Source organism: Lingula anatina, chromosome 4, assembly GCF_051362555.1.
Source record: "Lingula anatina isolate TDL-2025a chromosome 4, LinAna3.0, whole genome shotgun sequence".
Lineage (NCBI taxonomy): Eukaryota > Metazoa > Brachiopoda > Lingulata > Lingulida > Lingulidae > Lingula > Lingula anatina.
Window position 1 is genome coordinate 5,339,594 of NC_141770.1, and position 22,222 is coordinate 5,361,815.

The 22,222-nt window shown below is 35.9% G+C and overlaps 2 protein-coding genes across 8 annotated transcripts in view; one reads left to right on the forward strand and one right to left on the reverse strand.

Moving 5' to 3' along the window:
• Positions 1-50: 50 nt before the first annotated feature.
• On the forward strand, positions 51-15,653 carry LOC106158292 (putative aminopeptidase NPEPL1). 3 transcript variants are annotated; one of them, XM_087012261.1, is made up of 13 exons: positions 51-219; positions 2,005-2,162; positions 3,333-3,515; positions 4,548-4,802; positions 7,231-7,312; positions 7,531-7,673; positions 9,519-9,596; positions 10,344-10,444; positions 11,036-11,090; positions 12,062-12,143; positions 12,445-12,608; positions 13,135-13,245; positions 13,553-15,653. In XM_087012261.1, the coding sequence occupies exons 2-13, from the start codon at positions 2,013-2,015 to the stop codon at positions 13,718-13,720; spliced, it is 1,572 nt and encodes a 523-aa protein (XP_086868387.1). In that variant the 5' UTR covers positions 51-219; positions 2,005-2,012; the 3' UTR covers positions 13,721-15,653. The 3 variants fall into 3 exon arrangements, with proteins under 3 accessions (XP_086868387.1, XP_086868386.1, XP_013389670.1); XM_087012260.1 differs by having other exon boundaries at positions 57-228; XM_013534216.3 differs by having other exon boundaries at positions 62-232.
• A 797-nt stretch (positions 15,654-16,450) lies between these two features.
• LOC106158288 (uncharacterized) overlaps positions 16,451-22,222 on the reverse strand; it is a 56,801-nt gene continuing 51,029 nt past the window's right edge. For all 5 annotated transcript variants that reach the window (XM_087012256.1, XM_013534212.2, XM_087012257.1 and 2 more), the window contains 2 exons: positions 21,931-22,068; positions 16,451-21,266 (listed from right to left, as the gene is read on the reverse strand). In XM_087012256.1, the coding sequence (XP_086868382.1) occupies positions 18,517-21,266; positions 21,931-22,068 (2,888 nt within the window). In that variant the 3' untranslated portion in view covers positions 16,451-18,516. The remainder of the gene's footprint in view (positions 21,267-21,930; positions 22,069-22,222) is intronic.

The window sequence follows — 22,222 nt, forward strand, 5'->3', positions numbered from 1 at the left end:
TTGTACGACTTCACCTGGAACAAATTACATAATGCATTGTGTTGCAAAAAGGAGTTTTCTGTTGTAAACTTAAATGACCAGTGCTCAACTAGCCTTTTCAAGAAACAGAAGCTACTTAAGAAATACAGAAAATGACAAATGTATGGAATTGTGCTCATGAAATAAGGTGATAAACGAGAAAGAACGAGACGTCGAACGAGAAGAGCAGAAGAACAGAAAGTTGGTGTCGTAAGTGAGTCACTCTGTTGGTGAATGTGGTAGTTGGTGGACAGACTACTAAAACCGATTATCATATGACCCAACATGATGTCTTTCCAGCCACAATTTGTGTTATTAAGATTCTGTTGGGAGTCAGCTTGTATCCAATGCTCCACTTGCATGCGCTAAAATCTAGGGCCCACCAAACAACATAATTAAATAGTAGCTACCCAGTAGGGTCCACACATGATTTTTTCTAAATTAACTAGAGACTGGAAATTTTACACACAGATAGCTTCATATTTAAGTGTGAATAAACAGTTATTTTTTATCTACCTTGTTTACAACAAGTCTAATTTTTTTTAACGCAACTTAATTTATAAAAATTAGTCAAAAGTTTAATCCCACTTGATTTTCACCTCCTAAATAATGCCATATAGGAACTTAAAATTTGTCACACAATAAGTAATGGAGCTAGCCATAAGTACACAATTTCAAATTTTGATTCTAGGATTTTTCCAAGTAAATTAATGATCATGTGAAGTAGGTGGCAGAAGTGGGAGAGAAGATTTTCAATCTATCTATATATAGCACCAACAGACAACAGCTAGTGCAAATTACATAAAGTAATTTGAATGCTGTCATAAATTCTCTTTTCCACATTTATTGATATACAAAACACATGTTTTCTGTAAGTGTATATAAAGTTAGATTTATGCACAAGATGTCAAACTTTTACAGAAAAACATCTGAATTATTAATGCTTCAAGTCATCAAGGCATCCCAGCCCCTAAAAGAAAGATCAGTCCTTTATTGAAAAATATACTTTCACCAGATGAAATTGAATGAATAATTTTTTTTCTTTTTTTTTTTTTTTTTTTGAAAAACAGGGCATCTTATTTAATTTGATGGAAAATATAGATTTGCCATATGAATAACATATCAAATTTCAGATTTAGTGATAAAAATATGTGCATTTGTGTAAGTACAGCCACCATGTTTCATTTCAGCTCTTTAGGATGCTGCCATATTGGATATTTCTATTGAACACTGTTTCGAAGTCTTAAGTAGTTTGTCAGAGAGTCAAACAACAACGTGTCAGTTTAGTCTTACCGCCAGTACATGCATTCACTTAGCCACACTGTTGTTATCAACAAATGTCTCCCACCAAATGGTATCCACTTTCAAATCGAGAGTCAGAAATTGTTGTCAAAAGCTGTAAAATGGTGACAGTTGCTCGAATTTGACACTTCCTCGACACTGTCACATATCATAGCACAGCATAGCATAGCATAGCATATCATACCCCCTAAACTTCAGTACTAAAAACCTAGCATAGCATAGCATAGCACAGCATAGCACAGCATAGCACAGCATAGCATAGCACAGTGTCATATAGCACAGGTATTCACTGCAACCTAGATGAGCAGAACCAAAGATTGGCCTTTCTTCTCTCATTATAATGAAGTGCAATGAAAATCCCTCAGTCTAACTGATTTGCTCTAGAATTTTACAGAAAAAAACTTTTGGGTCGTAGAATCATATATTGGGAGAATTGTTACATGAAACAATGTACAGATTATGCTCTAGATGTTTTTAGCTCAATAAAACTCAAACTGATGCTTTGCAGTGTTCATTTAAGCTCTCCTATGTGTTATTGTCCCTGCCAAATAAAATATTGTCCCAAAAACTCACTAATCATTGTTTAGACCTACATCATTGGCTTTCCCAGATGACAATTAAGTCATGAATGACAAATTATTCAAGATGTTTAATAACACTTCTATATTTCCATTCTAATTTTAGTTTCTTTGATGGCCATGGCGACTGTGAAGTTCTCTGCTGATCTGACCCCGTCTGACCCCCAGCATTATCCAGTGGTCATCATTGGTCAGCTGACCAACCTGGTACAGGTCAAGTATGACACTATCAAATGCAAATTGGAGCCGAGAGTCGATAGAGAGGTAAGCTGTAAGAACCTGTTATTACATAGAACAAAACTTTTACTCTGTGACTATGTATTGTGACAATATGGTGATTGTCTCAACCAAGTAGTAAACTATAACTAAGATATTGCACTTTCTTCTGTTAAAAGAAGTGGTAGGGAATAGGATGAAATTAATGTTTACAACAGACGTGCATCATCAGTTGCACAGATGGAGTCATCCATTTCATTTACTCTGAGCATCACTGCATGTGAAAATTACATAAAAACAAATTGCATTGTTAAAGGTACATACTAACCGAGCATCGGTGGAGCGTGGATTCCCAATAACACATGTTAACCACTTCTACTAGTTTCTTATACGACTCAAATAAATTTGACATGCCTAGGGATAAACTGAATAGATCACTCTATCAGCCATAAAAGTGCTTTAGGCTGCTCCTTTCTTTAAATTTTTGGTCGGAAATTTAACCTACTTTCGTGACCTACTTTTCTGCCCCATTGACATACAGCATAGAATGCTAGCAGAAAAATCTGTTCAAACATCATTTTGGGGTCAAATTAAACAATGCCTTTTGGTAATTCTCTTAGTTATACTACTTGAAACTATATGCTGACATTTGGTTGGTTTCTGTGGCAAAAAATCGACTTTGTATGCATCTTTAAAAGAATAGCTTCAATGGACATAAGACTTTTTATCTTCAGACTTACAAGAGTGATTTATGGCACTAAAATACAGGTCAGGTTTGAATAGAAGCTTCATTGTATTATTACCTCTGTCAATGGGGTTATGTTTACAGTCCTGTTACTTTGTTTGTTTGTCTGTTTGCAACATTTTGCAAAAAAATTATGGACAGATTTGATGAAATTTTCAGGAAAGGTCACAAATGGGCCAAGGGACAAATGATTTGACTTTGGGGGTTAAAGGGATTAACACTGAAATGAGCTTTCCATCTAAGTAACACTAAACGTACATGTAAATGTACATCTGGACCTGTTTTAATGGTAAAAGTCACATACATTATATACTGTGACCTAACTTCATGAACCACAAGTCACACGGAAACATGCTCTGCATCGAATCTTGTACGTAAGTCATAACAAAAATAGGTAAATACTTGTAAAGTTTCCTTGGTCTTATAGTAGTACAATAAGTCAAGTGATAATAACTGATCTTTTTATCTTTCAGACCTACAATGCAGCTCTGAACAGCCTGCACCCCTCCCCCACCGACTCCTGCGCCCTGTGGCTATCCAGTGCCACACTGGCAGCACTACCCACCAACTGCAGCCGCCACAACAGCCCATCACGGGCACACTCACTGACCAAGATTGTCAAAGGATGTACCAGTGGAGGGGATGAGTACTTTGTGGTTAGATTCTTTTCTGTTTTCATGCAGACATCCCTCATCTCAGACTTTCTTTATCCTCTTTCTATGTTGTGCCAATGGCAAAATTTTACCAATTCCACTTAACCAATTTGTTTTCTAATGTTGTTTCTGATGTCCTATCTTTCTCAGTATATCTTTTACTTATATTTATAAATATTCAATTATTTTTTTGAGTTTTCCTATTGATTGCCTTTGAAGACATTGCAGAAGTAATTTTTATGTACAGATAGATGTGTCTGAACATGAGCCAGTACCTGTGTCTGTTGTTGTTGCCCTTGCTGGGGTAGCGCTAACACTCGCCAATTTAGCCAAATGCTAAAACTGACTTAAATTGGCTAAAGAAAAATGGCTTGATTTGGCTTGTTTTAGTCAAATTATAACCATTTGGATAACAAATTGACAAAAAAAGTGGTGATTTGGCTAAGGGAAAAAAATTGCTAGCGCTACCCCAGCCTTGTCATGCACTTTATCCACCATTATACAAATAAGATGCATATTTTGCTTTGAAACTTGCAGGTCCAATTCGTAAGCCTTATATACATACTGAATTTAAAAATTAGCTTGACCGATTTATTTTTGTTGAAGTTATGTTGTGTTTGTATATAAGTGTTTTTTATCAACCATTATACTGTTGGTATTTCTGTGCCATGGAAGGATAGACAATTTTAATTTTTGCATAAAGTTGCAAGATGTCAGGGCTTGGACCTTTTAACAGGCTAAAAAGGAAGTAATGACATTGGGTACAGTTCACATAACCTTTTAGATAGGGGATTTTATCATTTTTAAGGTTTTAGACAAGATAAGATTTACAGAATAAAAAAAAACTGCTTGTGGGAAATTTTTTAATGTGCCAAGGTTCTTTAAGAATAGAGAAGTAGGCCTTAATAAATGGTAAGAGAAAGTACTTTTGTCAAAGAACTTGTCAAATCAAAATTGGCTACTTGGAGTGGTGTATCTGTACCCTGTGTTGTACTAGGTGAGTAAAAAAAATAAGACCACATCTGATCTTTACAGATTGTTTGTGAACACAGCGATGTTTTTGCATCCGGCTGTGCCATTGCCCGTGCATTCCCCCTCTACCTTCAAAAATCTGGAACAGGCACCAAACGTGTGGTCACTGTGGAATTTATCCTGGTTGGTCAAGGGAGTGACCAGCCCCTTTGTGACAGTGAACTGGAATGTTTGACCAATGCAGCCTATGGGGTGAGGCTTGCTGCCAAAGTAGTGGATATGCCCTGTGCTGAAATGAACACAACGGCTTTCTTAACAGTAAGTTGGGAAATGTTTTATCTGATGTTTTGTTTTAAGTTGCACCTTGTAGACTTTTTGCTAGTGTGTGTAGATCTACTCAGTTAATTTTTTACGTATTTCAAACACTTACTAACACTTTTTTGCCAATATTTCATTTCAACAAATTTCATTAAATTTAGTGACTCACTGATTCAGAAGCATTATCTCACTCTCAGATACTTGTACATACTCATTTTTCAGAACTGTTAAAAACTTTGGAGTGAATTGTAGGGGACAGTTGTTAACATTTGTAGACATAGTTTTAAATGATGTGATTGACTGTGAAGACTCTAATCTATTCTTAGAAAATCTTATTGACTATGAAGACTCTAATTTATTCTTAGAAAATCTTATTGACTGTGAAGACTCTAATTTATTCTTAGAAAATCTTATTAGATAGATGGCATACCCTATTGATACATGGGCGAAAGCATTCCGGTTTATGCCATACTTCCAGATTTACAGACACATCTGTGTCTGTACATATAGCCGTCACCTGCGTTTGTCGTCGCCGTCGTCGTGCACTTTCACCGATAACACAATAAGTGAAAATCCTTTTTACCTTTTGGCTTGAAACTTACAGAACTGATGAATATTCATAATATGCAGGTCAAGCTCAAAAATCAGCATGATCGGCCATTTTTATGAAAGTTATGATGTTTTTTCACTTTTTTCAGCATATGTGCAACACCAATAACACGATAAGTGAAAAACTGTTTTACCTTTTGGCTTGAAACTTACAGAACTGATGAATATTTATAATATGCAGGGAAGTTCGAAAATCAGTGTGATCGGATCAATTTTATGGAAGTTATGCTGTTTTTTCATTTTTTTCAGCATATATGCAATACCGATAACACATTTAAAGGAAAATCAATTGGCCAGTTGTCTTGAAATTCACTGGGGTGATCTGTCTTACTGAAATACAGATTAAGTTCGAAAATAAGTTCGATCAGTTCAGTTTTGGTGAAGTTATGCCTTTTTTTTTTGTATATAAGTGTTTTTTTCCTCAGATTTAATTCTTAGGCATGTCAACAATCTCATTTGTGAAATAATTAAATATGGTGTTCTTTTGACATTTTCTGCATCTTAACAATATTGTTAGTTGATTATATAAAAATGATGGTAAACCTGTTATTGTGTATTGTGTAATAAAGTGTCAAAATTGGAAATAAACTCGTATCTTTACAGTTTGTCAGATACAATCATTCACCATGTTCAGAATCTCAGAATGGAGCAAATTGGACATTTAAAATTGTTCTATTGATTTTTTTTTCCTATGTCAACAATTTTCTTAGTTGATCATTATTTAAAAATGACAGTAAATTGATCTTTTTGTTATATGAAAAAAAAGTGTTGAAAGTGGAAAGAAAATCATTTCAGTACAGTTATCTCTTGTTTACATTTTGGCATTTTGAAGGTGACTCTGAATTTCCATGGCCTTGAATACCTTTCCATGTCACATTTTCTGAATATCCATGATACTTTTATTTTATTATTAAAAATTGATGGTCATTATGCTGTTGAGCATTATGTAATATTGCATCAAAATTGAAGGCAACCCCATTTTAGACAATGCCTCCATAGTGACCATTAAAGGAAAACCAAGTCACTTACTCTTATCAAACTTACATAGGACTAAAACATATCTTCAGTTGGAAAACCTGTTACATCAGTTAACTTCCTTGGAAATTATACAGTTTTTTGTTAGAATTAAAATTTTCACATATGGACATTTTTAAGGTGTGACTTAGTCTTTGAACTTCCATTGGCTTGAATACCGTTGCTAGTCACATTTTCTGAATATCCATGATACATTTATTTTATTATTAAAAATTGATGGTCATTATGCTGTTAAGCATTATGTTATATAATGTAATATTATTTTATGCACTGTCATCTTTATTCAAATATTGGGATTTGCATTATATGAATTTGAACTCTCATGGTCCTGAAACTGTAATTTTATTGCAGGGGCAGATTGAGGTCGTCTTCTGGGTCTTCCAGATGACTGTCAGATTTTAAAGTTTATATTGACAGGTATCTATTCTTTTCTTTTGGAAGACCATCAAAAATGGAGGATGGATCAACAAAGATAATTTGCAATACTGTCAGAAAATATCTCTGGATCTGCTCCTGTTATTGACCATGTTACCTGTTGTGCATGATTAAAATTCAGTGTTGATTGACAGTGCTATTATAAGCATTATTTATTATTGCATCAAAATTGACCAAATGACCCATTTTCTGTGTTCTTATTTTCTGTTTTTTTCTGTACATTTGACAGTTTGCTGCCTTGTTCATTTTAATTTGGGTTGACCCCTGGCCCCCAGCTACATTTTCTGGATTATAGGTTTTTATAGCTTTCATCCATCTTGATAATTAGGATTGCTATGTTGTTTTACAGGAAATCAACAGAGTTGGTTCCAAGCTTAAGATTATCCCCACTGTAATAGAGGGTGAGGACTTGCAGACCCAAGGATTTGGAGGTACTGTTGGGAACTGCCTGGCATATCCTTTTGAGTATTCAGTAACCAAATATACAGATCAAATATATACACACATATACATAGTAAAAAGGCTGTATGATACTGCATCTGCAAATACATGCCATCGTTCTGTAAATACAGATGCCCAAAGTTCTGTACCAAACTTCGTGGACATACCTGTCTGTACAGTATAATTTCATTTTTCTATTCTTTTCCAGGTATTTATAATGTAGGAAAAGCAGCTAGTCATCCCCCTGTTCTGGCTGTTCTTAGCCACACACCCCCTGGGGCCACCAAGTCTATAGCCTGGGTTGGTAAGGGGATAGTCTATGATACTGGAGGACTCTGTATTAAAGGAAAGGTAAGTACTAATTCCCCCTTCCTGTTTCTTCTCTGCCAACATAGATAAGTAGTCTAAGATTAATTTTCAATCATTACCTCTTCTCACAAGATGTCTGTGTTAAGCACTAGCCATGCACACACTCAAAAATTGTACTTGGCCAATGTTTCTACATTTCTTCTCACTAAACTAACAAGGTGCTACATCCTTAAGTGTCACTCTCAGACTTTACGAAAGGCCAAAAAACCTGTCAGACATTCGGTCTGACAAGCTTGAAAATTCTGTCAGACCGAAACAAAATCTGTCAGACGGAAGTAAAATAATAGAAATATGAACCATTATTGATGTTTTCATGTGTATTTTCTAACGTTTTAAATCACTGACATTAATTCAAATATTAATTTTTTGATATATATTTATTTGTAAAATAAGAAAGAAAAACAAAAAAAAAAAATAGACAAAAAATTACTTGCATAACAAGTTGTTTTTTATTTAATGAAAAAGACGCTGTGGAATGACACAAGGACTAAAAACAACACAAGTATGAAAAATGTGTAGCTAGTAATATCAAATGTATGTCCATAAAAACGTCTGTTATTGTTAATTTCACACCTTGTTTTTGGCAATAACATATGCATATTGAAACAGCACAATAAGGCAGTCTCTTTCATCCAATTGAAGCTTTGACAGGGACTGTCCAGCCCGAGTCTAAGTTCCTTCTTCATTTTATTTCTTTTTTATAAAAAGAAACTCAAACTGTGAGCTTTCATCAAGTTCATGTGCACTTTCTCCAACTCGTGGTGAACGGTACATGCAAATACGAACATATGTTCCATAATTTAAGAACCCGTAATAAATCTGTGACATTTATGTTGCTATTGATCAAAATGATAACTTTAGTACTCCTGACACTCGGCACACACTATTTTCCTCACCTACAGATCACAAGTCCGCCAGGGCCTACCTTCTTTCCAATTTTAGTAAACTTCCGAAGTTCCGTTTCTCTTCCTCACTTCGTTTTCATTTTTGCCACGCTTTGCAGCAACGAAGTGTTTAAAGTTCAACAACATCATTTTCTAAACAAAAGGCTAATCCATGAGTACTGTGTACGACTGATAATGAAGAAACAGAGGATCAAGTCTGTAAAAACGCAAATAGCACGAGCACATGTGTTGCGGCCATTTTGTCGTGTAGGGGTATTACGAAGCGAAAACGAGACTGTACATTACATCATCCAGGAATCCCCCAACTTCAGCCAGTCACAAAATAGTATTTGTGAGTGAAACTGAGGTTAATAAATTATGTATAATTAGCTGGGAACTCCCCGAGATTTCACTCCGTCTCTCTTTTCGAATGTAGTAAAATATATTGTCCAGAAAAGAAACAACAACGTATTCCTTATATTTACACATTCCCAGTCGGTTTGAAAACTCGCCGAACATACGGTCCGACGATACAGGATTTTTTATCGGACCGAGACGAAATTTGCCAGGCATGTCCGACAGTCCGACGCCTTTCGTAAAGTCTGCACTCTGTACAAGGTTCATGTGTCATTTGTGTATGTGTGGCTTTTTATAAATGTAAATTTTAGACTACATGCTCTATCAATAGCGTTTGTAAATTGTGGATCATGACACTTTATCTGTGGGTGACTGATTGCAGGTGCACAGATTGAGTATTTACAGGATATTCAGACTCTTGTTATTCATTTTGTAATCCATGCAACATATCTGCAAAGAAAAAATAAAACTTTTTCAAATGTATAACTCTCTGAAATTGATTTTTTTTTCTGGTCAGTCTTTCACCACATGCATTTTTCAATTTTGTAAAATAGGTATGTCTCATGTAAAAATGTGTTGTTCTTAGGTGAACATGTGTGGTATGAAGAGAGACTGCGGTGGTGCTGCTGCAATACTTGGGGCTTTTTATGCTGCTGTAAAACAGGTAAAGAAGTGGAATTACAATCAGTATATTTGCTTGATTCTATTAATCAATGGGATCAAAGGTGAAGCCCTTGAACTTCTTCTCTCCTGTCTCAATGGCAGAACACAGTTGATGTCATTTGAGGAAAGCTCATCTAGTCTGTCGGAGTTAGTCCATGGTGTCCCCCAGGGAAGTGTACTGGGTTCTTTCTAGTTTTGTATCTACACATTACCCCTTGTAAAACCACACACTTCCACTGAATTGACTTTCACTCTTATGCTGACGATACTCAGCTGTATACTCCCAGTTACATCAAGAATGCTGAAATTTCTTTAATGTAAATGAAAAGCTGTATTTCCGATCTCAGGGCTTGGATGGCAAAGAACAAACTTATGATAAATGACAGCAAGACAAAATTCTTGGTCATCAAACAGCGTCATAACAAATCCATTGCAGAAACCCTCAGTATCAAGATTGGCAAAAGTGTGGTCAATACTTCTCATGCAAAAAATCTTGGTGTATACCTGGACACCTCTCTGTCTATGGACAAACAAATATCGCAAGCTTCTTAGTCATGCATGTTTCATATCAGGAACAGCTTCATTGAAAAACCATCTATAACGTGACTCCTCTACAGCTGCTATTGTACATGCACTTGTTACATCAGTAAAATTATTTGATAATTGTGAACAGAGTGTTGCAAACATCATGGAGGTTGCAATAGTGTTATCTGTTCCAGGGGTTTACTGACAATGTTGTTTGTTCCAGGGGTTTACTGACAATCTGCATGCTGTGTTCTGTCTGGCAGAGAATGCTGTAGGACCAGACGCTCTCAGGCCAGATGATATTATAACCATGTACTCAGGAAGGTAAGGACTTCAGCCTGATGTTAGTATTATTATTATTATTATTATTATTATTATTATTATTATTATTATTATTATTATTATTATTATTAATGATGATGATGATGATAATAAATCTGCCAATTCAAAAAGATGTTGGATGGATACATAGACATAAGGGACATTCAGATAAAATTACTAAGTGAATTACTAAATGATAAAGATAAGAGCAAAGAACATTGCTAAATACTAAAACGAAGACAAGTTTCCACTATATAAATTAAAACAGGTTAAAGAACTAATTCTTTTAAAAGTTATAACAATGTAAACATAGGGCGTAATCATTACCTTCTAGTATATTTACTGATAATGTAAACTGCTATTTCATATTATAGGTAAGTATCCAGGAAGGTATTGGTTAAATTTTACAGAAGTGCCTCTTATCCAAATCACTTTGGTTTTAATGTATCCACTGTTTAGAAATACATTTTCCATTTAAACAGCATTGTTGACTGTCATTATGGGCATTTATTTCTTTCATATTCATCAGTTACTTTAACTTGATATTTTGCTACCTCATTAGTCGAGCTTATGTGTTTAATACCATATTTTCAGAACAGTAGAAATCAACAACACAGATGCTGAGGGGAGGCTGGTATTGGGGGATGGGGTAAGTTGGAAAAAAACGCAAAGACCTGTAATCTAAAACCCCTGTAACTTACACTCACAGAGTTCAACTCCACACTTCATTATGGTGGTGAGTGCAACTCTGATCCTATTATTATTATTATTATTATTATTTAACCAGTTATGAACTAGTGGACAGGAGTTATTCAACGCATATTCATTTTATTTGTCATTCTTAATTTTAAGGGTCTCATGTTTATTATAATTTTATTAACAGATAAAATCTTTTTACTATGGCGTAAGTTGCAACTTTTAAGAAATTTAAAAATGCTCTTTTCTGGTGGTGTCATTTTGCAACCATTCAATAGTACAATTCCCACAATGGCATCTCCAGGTCCATTGGCTGGCCTCTGCTTTATCTCTAATTGATCCCTTTAGGCTCCGTTCACATGAAAAACCTAAATTCGAAAAATCTAAATATCCATTGGTGGTATCTAGTGATGTCAGTCTGTGCCCTGAATACCCTGCGACGTAATTGACTATCAGCGCGAGGGAGTCGTTTCCAAAGCTGTAATCAATTCTTGGCTGCGCTCAGAGGAGATTCTGACGCCTTAGTTCTCGGTTCTTGCATGAATGCACAGCTGCCTTGAATGTATTTCATAATTCCAAATGGAGAATGTTCATAGTTGAGCTGGAAGGAAGCCCACTTGATTTTTATGGCCTTGTTATAGTTGAGTATAAGAAAAGTCTTCCAAGGGTGCTTTACAATACAACTCTCCAAGCTGCAGAAAGGCATACCTGAAATTTAAAACTAAGAATGTCATGTGATCATAAGATGATAAACATAGGGTTTCATGTGTTTCTGAAATGGAAACATCAGGTATTCATGATTTATAATTGGAAATGTTTATAGTTGAAATAATGGTTTCCAGTAGGAACAGCAAAAATACAAAAACAAAATCCCCTTTTAATGGCCCAGTCTTTAAGGTCTGTTCTTGTGTATTTCTATTATAGGTGATGTATGCCAAGAAAGATCTAAAAGCTGATATCATTCTGGACATGGCCACACTTACTGGTGCACAAGGCATAGCAACAGGTAAGAGAGCAGTCTGTGCAAAATACATCATATTGCATAAAGAAGAAAAGGTCACTTTTTGAATGTCATCGAAGAAATAAAAGTATTCACTACAACATGGCACATAAAAATGCAAACAAAAATGAAAACTAGAACATTAATTGTTAGGTTGAAAATTGCTTTATCATCCATCTGTTGACTTGTGCTTCCTTGGACCACACTAAAGCCTATATAAACTGTTGAAATCTCTCCTTTTGGTTGCTGCTGTTGAATACTTATGGCAATTTCATTGATGTTGATGTCTTTGCATTTTGCTGTTTAGGTCGGTATCATGGAGCATTTATAACAAACCGTGCAGACTGGGAGGTGATGTGTGTGCAGGCTGGCCAGAGCTCAGGGGACCTGCTCCACCCAATGCCTTACTGCCCTGAGCTGCACTTCAGTGAGTTTGCCAGTGCTCTGGCTGACATGAAGAATTCAGTGGCTGTAAGTTCTCTATGGCAGTTTACTTCAGTATGGCACTGAGTCAAACAATACAAATGATGCCATCAAACTGAACAATTTACTAAAATGATTTTTTCTATGCCCATACATTTACAACAAATGTTGATATCATGCCACTGTAATTTTTTGTTGTTTTTACTGTATCATCTAGCAAGATTCTGTGCATTTCAAAGCCAGTGAATAGATTCTACATGCCCTGTTACACTTTTAACACCTCTTGTTAGAAGTGTATTTGGCAGCTTTATTTGGTTGTTTGGTCTAAAGTTGTGCTCTTGATTAGTATAATACCCATATAAAGCCAGGAAATCAACTTGTGTATTTTGAATGCATTTTAATGAAGAGAGACTATGTGTCTGGTCATCACAAATCTGGTGCATGATGCTCAAGTTTGGGAATGCACACAAAGGTTGACTTTACCATATTAGACTCTGGCAGACATTGTTGAGCACATTTATTTTACATGTAACATCCTTTGTAACTCTGCATAAATCATTTTGTTCTCCTGCAGGACCGCAGTAATGCGCAGGTGTCTTGTGCTGGTCTCTTTATTGGCTCTCACATTGGGTTTGACTACCCGGGTGTGTGGGTGCATGTTGATATGGCCTTCCCTGTGCATGTGGTAAGTATCAGGTTGTGCATTTGAACTTAACTGAACACTTTACAGCAATCCCTTAAATAATGTTGTATTTCATGTGACCTCAAATTCAGATCTGTTGTTTATTCTCTCAAAGAAGAAAGCAAAGACCTGTGTTGATCCAGGTCAGACGCTTCATGCTTTTTATAAATTTAATGCTCCAGTCATTCAAAAATATAGACATAGAATGTAAAAAGAAATTTATCTTAATAAATAACATTTATAATGAAAAAAATTAGAATGTTTGAAGTTGGACAAAGTTGCAAGTGTTGTTGTCTATGTGACATTCCAGGGTGAGCGTGCCACAGGGTACGGAGTGGCGCTGTTACTGGTGCTGTTTGGTCAGATGTCCAGCACCCCCATGTTACAGGTACTGTCACCATCTATAGGAATGTGTGATGTCAACCACCAGCAGAATGAGAGTGCTAGTAAAAGGATTAAACTCAATGCTGACATTTGATACAAGAGCAACAGAACACGTTTATAGGAAATTTTATATTACTGTCCTACTTGACATGATTATTATCAGGTTTTCCTGGTCACAGCATGTTATGTCATCCTCCATCTCTAACTTTCCAAAATGCCAGTGTGTCTATTATAACTAGTTGAGATTGAATGTATTTGTATATATAGGTTAAAAGTAGTGGAATGACAAACAAAAGTAAATAGTCATTCATTAGATTAATAGATAGGTGATGTTATAAACAGAAACTTATCTAAACCAGATTAATAGCATTTCAGGAGTGATTTGGTTCAACAGTAATGACCCAGATCTTTTCATTGGGAAAATTTTTTTGATCTTTCAGATAAATAATTGTGGTGCAGTTACTGTAGAAAATGGAACTGCTTTTCAGTTTGGTTGCTACCACTTGGTAGGAATATTCTTATTTTAAGAATTTATGTCTAAAAAAAATACAGTATCTGTAAAGTTCACAATTTCCCCCATTGAAAAGATGGGCACATTAACTGTGCTATCAATCTATAAAATAAAAAAGATATTTGATGTGTACTCTTTTCTTATCTTTAAAACAAGCTCTGGTATATAGGTTACAACTTTACTGCCATATTCATTCTCCAAATGTTTTCAAGCAATTTACTTATTGAATTTGCTTTTTGTATTACTTGAAAATTTTACAGACCATAGGATGGTTAGAAGGGACTGTAATACCAGCTCTTCTGTACCTAACAACTGATAGTGTTTTCAACAGAACTGCAGCTATAATGATTTTATGGTGAAATGGTTACTGCATTGTTACATTTTGTCTAGATGTGCTTGCAGTGAATGAATTTTGAAATTGTGAACAATATTTGCAGATTCATCATAGCTTTGGCTGGTTCTCAGCTGTTACAGTAAATCAAACTGAGTTAGCCCTGTTAATGTTTCTTTTTAAAACTTGAGCTGAAGATTTCTGCTGATCTCGGTATAAGTACACAAACAACTGAAGTAGTCTGCTCCCTGATGATGGTCTGAATGGCTGGCATTTAGGAGGCAAGCCAGAAAACACTTTTGTTGTTGCAGAGACCATGTTGTAAGCAGGCTGCAGTTGGACAACAGTCTTCTCAGGTTAAAATTGACCAATGTTAGTTCATCCTGGTTTTTCAGGGCCTTGGTGTGGAAGTTATTGCATATACCACAATTGAAGAGTATATATGCAAAACACAGAGGGTTAAGAAAATGACTTAACTGTTAACTTTTACTGCATTGATGCCTTCACCAAGACTGTCATATAGACACATGAATATTGTAGTTGTTGATAGCAGTTCAGGTGAGAGAGATCTGTTTGAAATGGAAAACAAAATTCACCACGAGTGTCAAGAAGTTCAAATTACCAAATTCACCCCAGTATATTTTTAATCTGACAGCATTATTTAAAAGCATGACAATGATTTTTCTGCATTATATAAGGAAATAGATCTATACTTATTGAACAGTGCATTTGGTCATATTGACCTTGGTACATGTATTCAATGTGATTTAAGATTTGTACGCTATTTAAGGCAATGTTATTTACTACTTTTCAACATGAAGTGCACATCGAATATTTACCAGACTTTACATCTCCACAACTAAAACAGATACACCCATAACTACCATTTAACTTGCCTAAGGTTCGTCTCCCTGGTGGTAGTTTCGTCCCTGAGATCCTCTAGTTCAAAATGTTTCTGTAATTTCAAATACTTATTTTGTCATGTTTTAAGAAGAGCATATGTAACAAGTACATGAACTTGTTGGTCTCTAGAAATATTCACACTACAATATCCTGTGGAGAGCTACTAGTAGAATCAGGACCAGATAGTTGTATTATTAGTTAACAGTTATTTTAATCATTTTATTTATTACTTCTTTCTTTGACCAATTATAATAAAATTACAATAAAAGAGAATTTTAACTATTTATGACCATTGAATTGAATCTTTTGCAAAAAAAAATTCTTTTAATAGGTCAACTGCACCAAGAAGTTTTTGACAGAATCTGGCGATTGCAGGGACAACAATATCCTTTTTCATGCAAAATGCCGCAAAGTGTGATACCAGCTAAGGCAGATGTTGACCTGCATTACGTCTCTGCCAAACCGTCTACTATAATTCATATTTTAAATCGGACAGCGAAGATGACATATGTATGTACAGACAGTTTACAGAACTAAACAATAAAGCTGGCAAATAGATGTCCAAGGTAAGATTGAAGTCCAGGGAGATTTTAAATCCATCTAGGTCAGATTACATTTCACTGTTGCCAAGGCCGATTTAAAGATGCATTTGAAATTAGTTTTTTTGCTTCAAAACTCCACCAAATGCCATCATATAATTTAAAAAGAGTATAATTTAGAGAAATAATAAAGGGTATCAATTCATATTTCCCAAAAATGATATTTAAACAGATATTTTCTGCCAACTTTCTGTGCTATAAATATATACCCCTCGGCAGTGTTCTTTGAATAAGTGCTCTGGGTTTCTCAGCCAGAGAAATAAATGTAGAAAACAATCAGATAGCAGCTGAACTCGGGGGGGAAAGTGTTCGTCCTCCATGCGTACCTGCCACAGCAATAGGCTATGCAGGAGATGTCTTAAATGTCCACACAGTGTCTGTTGGTGAGAAGTTCTACAATTGGCTAGCTTGAAAATGACAACAGTGATCCTCTGCAGCAGGTTATCTATACATCTTTATACGACAAACGACTTAAAAAAGTCAATAGATAAAATTTTAATAAACATCAATCCAATCATACATTTAAATGGCACATCGAGTTTAGTATCTGCATATTTTCTTCACATAGGAGAAGAATCTAGTAAAACTTGATAGTCAATGGAAAAACTGTACAAGCCCAGCAAACACACATCATCAAATTATGTGAAGTACAGATACATTCCTCTTGTCTGAAAGTTTTATGAAAAACAACCATAAATTATCTTCAGTACCCCAGAATAAAAACATCTTTCTAACAAATGTAAATGGACTTATTGGCAAAAAGAGTGGCAAAAACACTGATATATAATTCACTCACATTAAAATAGGCAGTGGTTTTACAAATCTAGTTTGTAACTGTCTGGCTGAAGTGGTTAAAATGTGAACTTCCAGTCAATCACTTGTTTTGATGCAATTCAAGTCATTAATCTTTTAGTTACGAACAGCACAGTTCACTCTCTATAACTGTTTTTCTTTTCTTTGAGAATGGACGTTCAAGTTTTACAAACAATACAAAAGACCTAATGAAGAAAATTAAAGAGTGATCCATTTTCAGTAAGATGAAAATACTTACACAAGTCCAACAAGAATACTTGTTACTGCAACAAAATTGTAAAAAAAAAAACTTCATCTTTGACTTTAACATATTGGTATAAACAGAGCAGTAATTTGGCACAGACAAAATAAATGCATGCCGGCAAATATTAAGAATTGTTTTTCATAAAAAAACATTATCAGTACCTTAAACATCCAGCTATTGAACAGACAATTCTTTGTCAGTTATTGAAAAATAATTTGGTTAATCATGAGTTCACACCTTATTTTTAAAAATACTTGAGAAGCTAGAATTTATTTAAAGAGGTAAAACTTACAATTAATTATTTACATGTCATGTGAAGAAATTAGACATCGAAGATGGCATATATACAGACATAAAAGAAAGAAATTCAAATAATTGGCTATGTCCTGATAAGATGAATGGTGAAAGAGTTCAATTAAATTCTCAAATATTTTAACATATTTTAAATGTAACAACAGGGATGGTCTGTCCTAATAAAGGTAAAGGCAATGCAATTCACTATCTGCAATCTCTACGGGTTTGCTGACCAACCATCAGTACACAATAATACACACAGCTGTATGGAACACATGGTCCGCATATCTTCACCTGGACACTTCAGTTCATAGAACACTTGCAATACCATATATAAGTAAGCCATGAGTTAACTAATAACAGAAATTTCACAGTATATATAAGAGAGAACCAACCCCAACTTTCAGACAAATATTCAGCTAAAGTGCCTTTAAAGAAGGAATGCACATTGCTGTTTAGAGAGACAAATACTCAAAGAAACCACATAATGCTTCCTTTTACCTAAACAAAATACAGCTTTTAACACATCACAACCCCTCACCTAGCCCAGTATATTGGGTTAAAAGAGCAATGGGCAGCTGTATGAAACATCACCAGTTTACAAAAATTGGGAGATAAAATTTCATTACAACTGTAATGTTATTAATAATACATGTAAAAATAACCTGGCCATGCTGATTTTCGAAGGAACCTGCCTTTCCACAAAAGCTCATTTGAAGTAAAACAAAAATATGGCACTTAAGGGGCAAATGTCACTATAACACATGCCAAAAAAAAATTGCTGATATTCAAAAGAGTCCAGTCTTTTCAACAAACAAAGGCAGTCAGTGTGTCATTTGAAACAAAAATATGATTCAGCAGTTGGATGGCGATAGCAACAAAAATGACTTGGACAGACATTGATAAGCATATAAACAGACACATACAGTAGTGTCTGTATATAAAAAACTAGAAAGGTCTTATACCAAGCTGTTACCTTCAGGTCATTATTAACTTAAACTGTCTGTGTCCAGACATCATCGACATTAACATTTTGATGTTATGGCTCTTATGCATGATTAAGCAAAAGTTAAAAAATAAGATTTGGTACCCAGTTTTCAACATTAAAAGCAACATAACAAATATCTGTTTAAACATTAATACAAACAAAAATATGTGAATACATGGCCTGAGACATGTTCAGGTTCAGTAGCTTTCAGACTCTTGTAATTTCTCCATTCTGTTGCTGCTGCAAGGCCTTACAGTAATACTTCTTGTGAGCAATAAATGTGGCTAAATACAAAAAGGTAATGTCACACTGCTTGCAATACTTTGGACTATTTTTATCATTCTTCAATGCTACCAAGTCCATCAAAGCCTCTGTGGATTTGTGGTTTTGATTTGTATCATTTAGTTGACAAAGTAGAGAATCCTTTTTTCCTTTCTCCTTCTCCAAAATCTCAGTATTATTACCTTTAAAAATGGAAGAACTGTTTGAAACATTTTTACTTTCAAACGTTTCAGCATTGTCTCCTTCCTCATCTAATGTCTCCATTTTTATATTTTCAGCTGAATCTTTGGCAATACTGAGTGAATCATGGTTATTTTCAGTTGGAGAACCTGAAGATTCTGCTACTTCATCTTCTTCCATGGTTGGCGCTCTCTCCTGACTTTGTAAATCTTCACCCATGTTCATGCCATTGTGTAGACTACTACCATCTTGAGAGTCAGTCAGACAGCCACTCAATTCTGGTTCTATCTTTATAACTAACTGCTCAGCATCATGATTACCTTTGTCATTCAATTGGCCATTTTCAAAAGAATTCTCATCTTTTTGACCTTCATGTGTGATTTTGACATGGTGCACAAGGTCACACTTGGCATTAGTCTTGAAATCACATGATTTGCAAGTGTATGTTGAAACTTCATGACTCCTAACGTGTTGGCGAAGTTTGCTGGTATCAGGAAAAACTTCCCCACATATTCCACACTCATGTGGAGGTTGCTTCCTCATTGGCTGTGGGAAAACATTCTGCTGTGCAACAATGTCATCAACCTTCTCATAGGCCTTCCTGGACTTTCTCCTTTTATATGGCTCATTTTTCAATCGTAAGAGTTCTTCTTCTGAAATATCAGCTCTATGAATTGGACCCTGTGCGGCATGATGGAGTTGCTTTGGAATTTGGGGTGGTTCTTCAAATTCAGCCATATTTTCATCTGTAAACTCTTCACCATTTTCAATATGCATTCTCCCATGCATACGCATGCCTCGCACAGTATTGCCACGATAACCACACAGTGTGCACTTAAATACTTTTGACGGTTCATGTGCTTTCATGTGTTCAATCAAACGATTGTCAGAAGGTCCAATGTAATCACAATACGGACACTGAAGGATTACAAGTGTTGAGGGATCAGATAAACAGGCATGCACAGTAAGCTGACGCTTTGAAGCAAAAACCTTGCCACAGATTCGACAGAATACTGGGTTATCATTGGTCTCACTTTGTGCACTCTTTGGACTGGTTTGCTCTTCTGGGTCTGGGGTGGTTGCTTCCTGGTTGACCTGAGTCTCACGGTATGGGCAGTAGAACTGCTTATGTGCATCCAGCGTATCCATGCTGCTGAACCTGATCTTGCAGGGCTCACACAGATATTGTAACAGTCTTGCTGAGGTTCTGGGTGAAGTGTGATTTCTGATGGACTGAACTGACTGAACACTTTTGCCACCTTCCTGGTCTTCAGATTTAGATGCTGAACTTGGCTGGATGATCCTTTTTTTATTTGGTGATTTTGCAGGGATAGCTGGCATTACGATTTGGCCTATGGGCACTCTGGCATGGCGTTCTGAACAATAAAATTGCTTATGGGCAACATAATTCTCAAATTTATAAAAAACGATGTTACAGTCCACACATTTGCACATGCCTGCCTTAAGCTGTATGGGTGAGGGGATTCCTGTGGGTGATCCAGGATGCCCACTTGTTGTTGCCAGTGAAGTATGCTGTTTGTTTCCCTCACTTAAAGACTCTGAAGATTTTTTAAGGCTCAAATCTTGTGGCTGGTCATCAGCTGTAGATAAACCTGATAAATTTCTGCTGCTAGATTGCCTGCTCAAATTGAGGACATCAACATTTTCCACAGCACCAGGGCTTTCACCTGCTTTTTTTATGCTCAAATCTAATGGCTGTTCATCCCCCGACCCATCTTCAGCTTTCTTGAGAGCCACCTGATTCTGGTGAGCTTGGACAGTGTTCTGCATGGCAGGCAAGCTGGGTACAAACACAGGCTGCATAATGACTGTAGCACCAGACCCAGGCACCAATGGTGCTGTAAGCACCACTGTGTGAGGAGACATTCCAGTTGATGTGGGTGTTGCTATGGTGATGGTTGTCCCAGGTGACAGAAGAGGGTGACCTGGTATTAGATTGGATATATCTAATGTCGGGGGTGCAGGTGAAGCACCAGTGGGAGATGGCTGACTTCCTTGTTTCATGCGTCTTAAACCACAGTAATACATCTTGTGTGCTTGGAATGTATCATACGATGTGAACTGGATATTGCACTCTTTGCAAAAACTGTTATCTTTTGGGGATGCTTTACCATCACTGTCACTGCTACCACTGGTGCTGCCATCTTGCGCTGGCGACCCGTGTAACACCATATGGCGTTGTATTGCACTCTCAGTGTCTGCCTTAAAGGTGCATTTCCCACACTCATACATCTTTGCACTGGGCGACCTTGATGCTGGTGACCTTGACCCTGAACTGCCACGACTGGACAACCTTGGTGATAAATTGCTGATGGGTGGCTGGCTGGGTATAATAATCATAGGGGGTGTGGGTGTTGTTGGTGCTGACATAAGAGGTGATGAAACTTCTCTCTTGATAATTTTTGTACTGGGTTCAAGGAGATCTTGAGAGGTTGCCATTCTCTTGTTTGGATTATTTGGCAGTGTTGACACATCTGGAAGAATAAATAATTAACACTTAGAGTAAGTTAGAAAAATACACTTTAAAAACCTGCCAACAGTAAAACATGCCCTTTAGTGAATTGTTCTGATTTATTTTTCTCAAATAATTTACCACCAATAAACTTGACAGACCTGAAATAAGAATAAAATCAGCCTTTTTTAAATATTCTATCTACAGGGTTTTAGCTAGCTGTTGTTTATATCCAGCAAAGCATGATTTTTATACCAATTCCAACTATTACTAAAAACTATCTGAATTAAGCTCTGCAATTCCAGTCTTAAAAACCATGGTGCATTTGACACTGTGTTAAGTGCACAAAAATATAGCCAAAGAAAAATGAAAGTTAATTTGTTTACAGCAATTGAGTTGTTCAAAGAGAATCCCCTTACAATATAGTTAATATAAATGTCATTTTTACAATGTCCAACGGATTTATACTTTTAATACAACATTTAGCAAAACATTTCCAATATACTTTTTTACAGACACCAGGGAGCAAATTAAATCAAAAAAACTAGATGGCAAACACCAACAGGCCTTGTCCTTTTCACCTCTTTGTTTATTTTCTAAAGTGCTCATTCCACACATCGTGACAAACATTTGATTCCTGTGCTTTACTATGGGGCAAAGGTAGTCTACATTCAACTCCTCCCTACCTTCTGTGTGTTGCTGTGGTGACCTAGCAGGTGCTAGTGGTATTCTGGCTACTTTGGTACAGTAGAAGGTTTGGTGGGCCTCCAGTGTACTAGGACTGCTAAACCTCACACCACAAAATGCACACCCGTATATCAAGGCTGAAATAAACAACATTCATTGTAACTCAGGGTACAAAAAGTGGGTGAAATAGGTGCTTTGAAAAGAAAATACTTGCATAAAATAATATTTAGCTGCAAATTAAGTACTTACAGAGCAACTATTTTATGCCTGTTTATATTCTGATCAATGTCT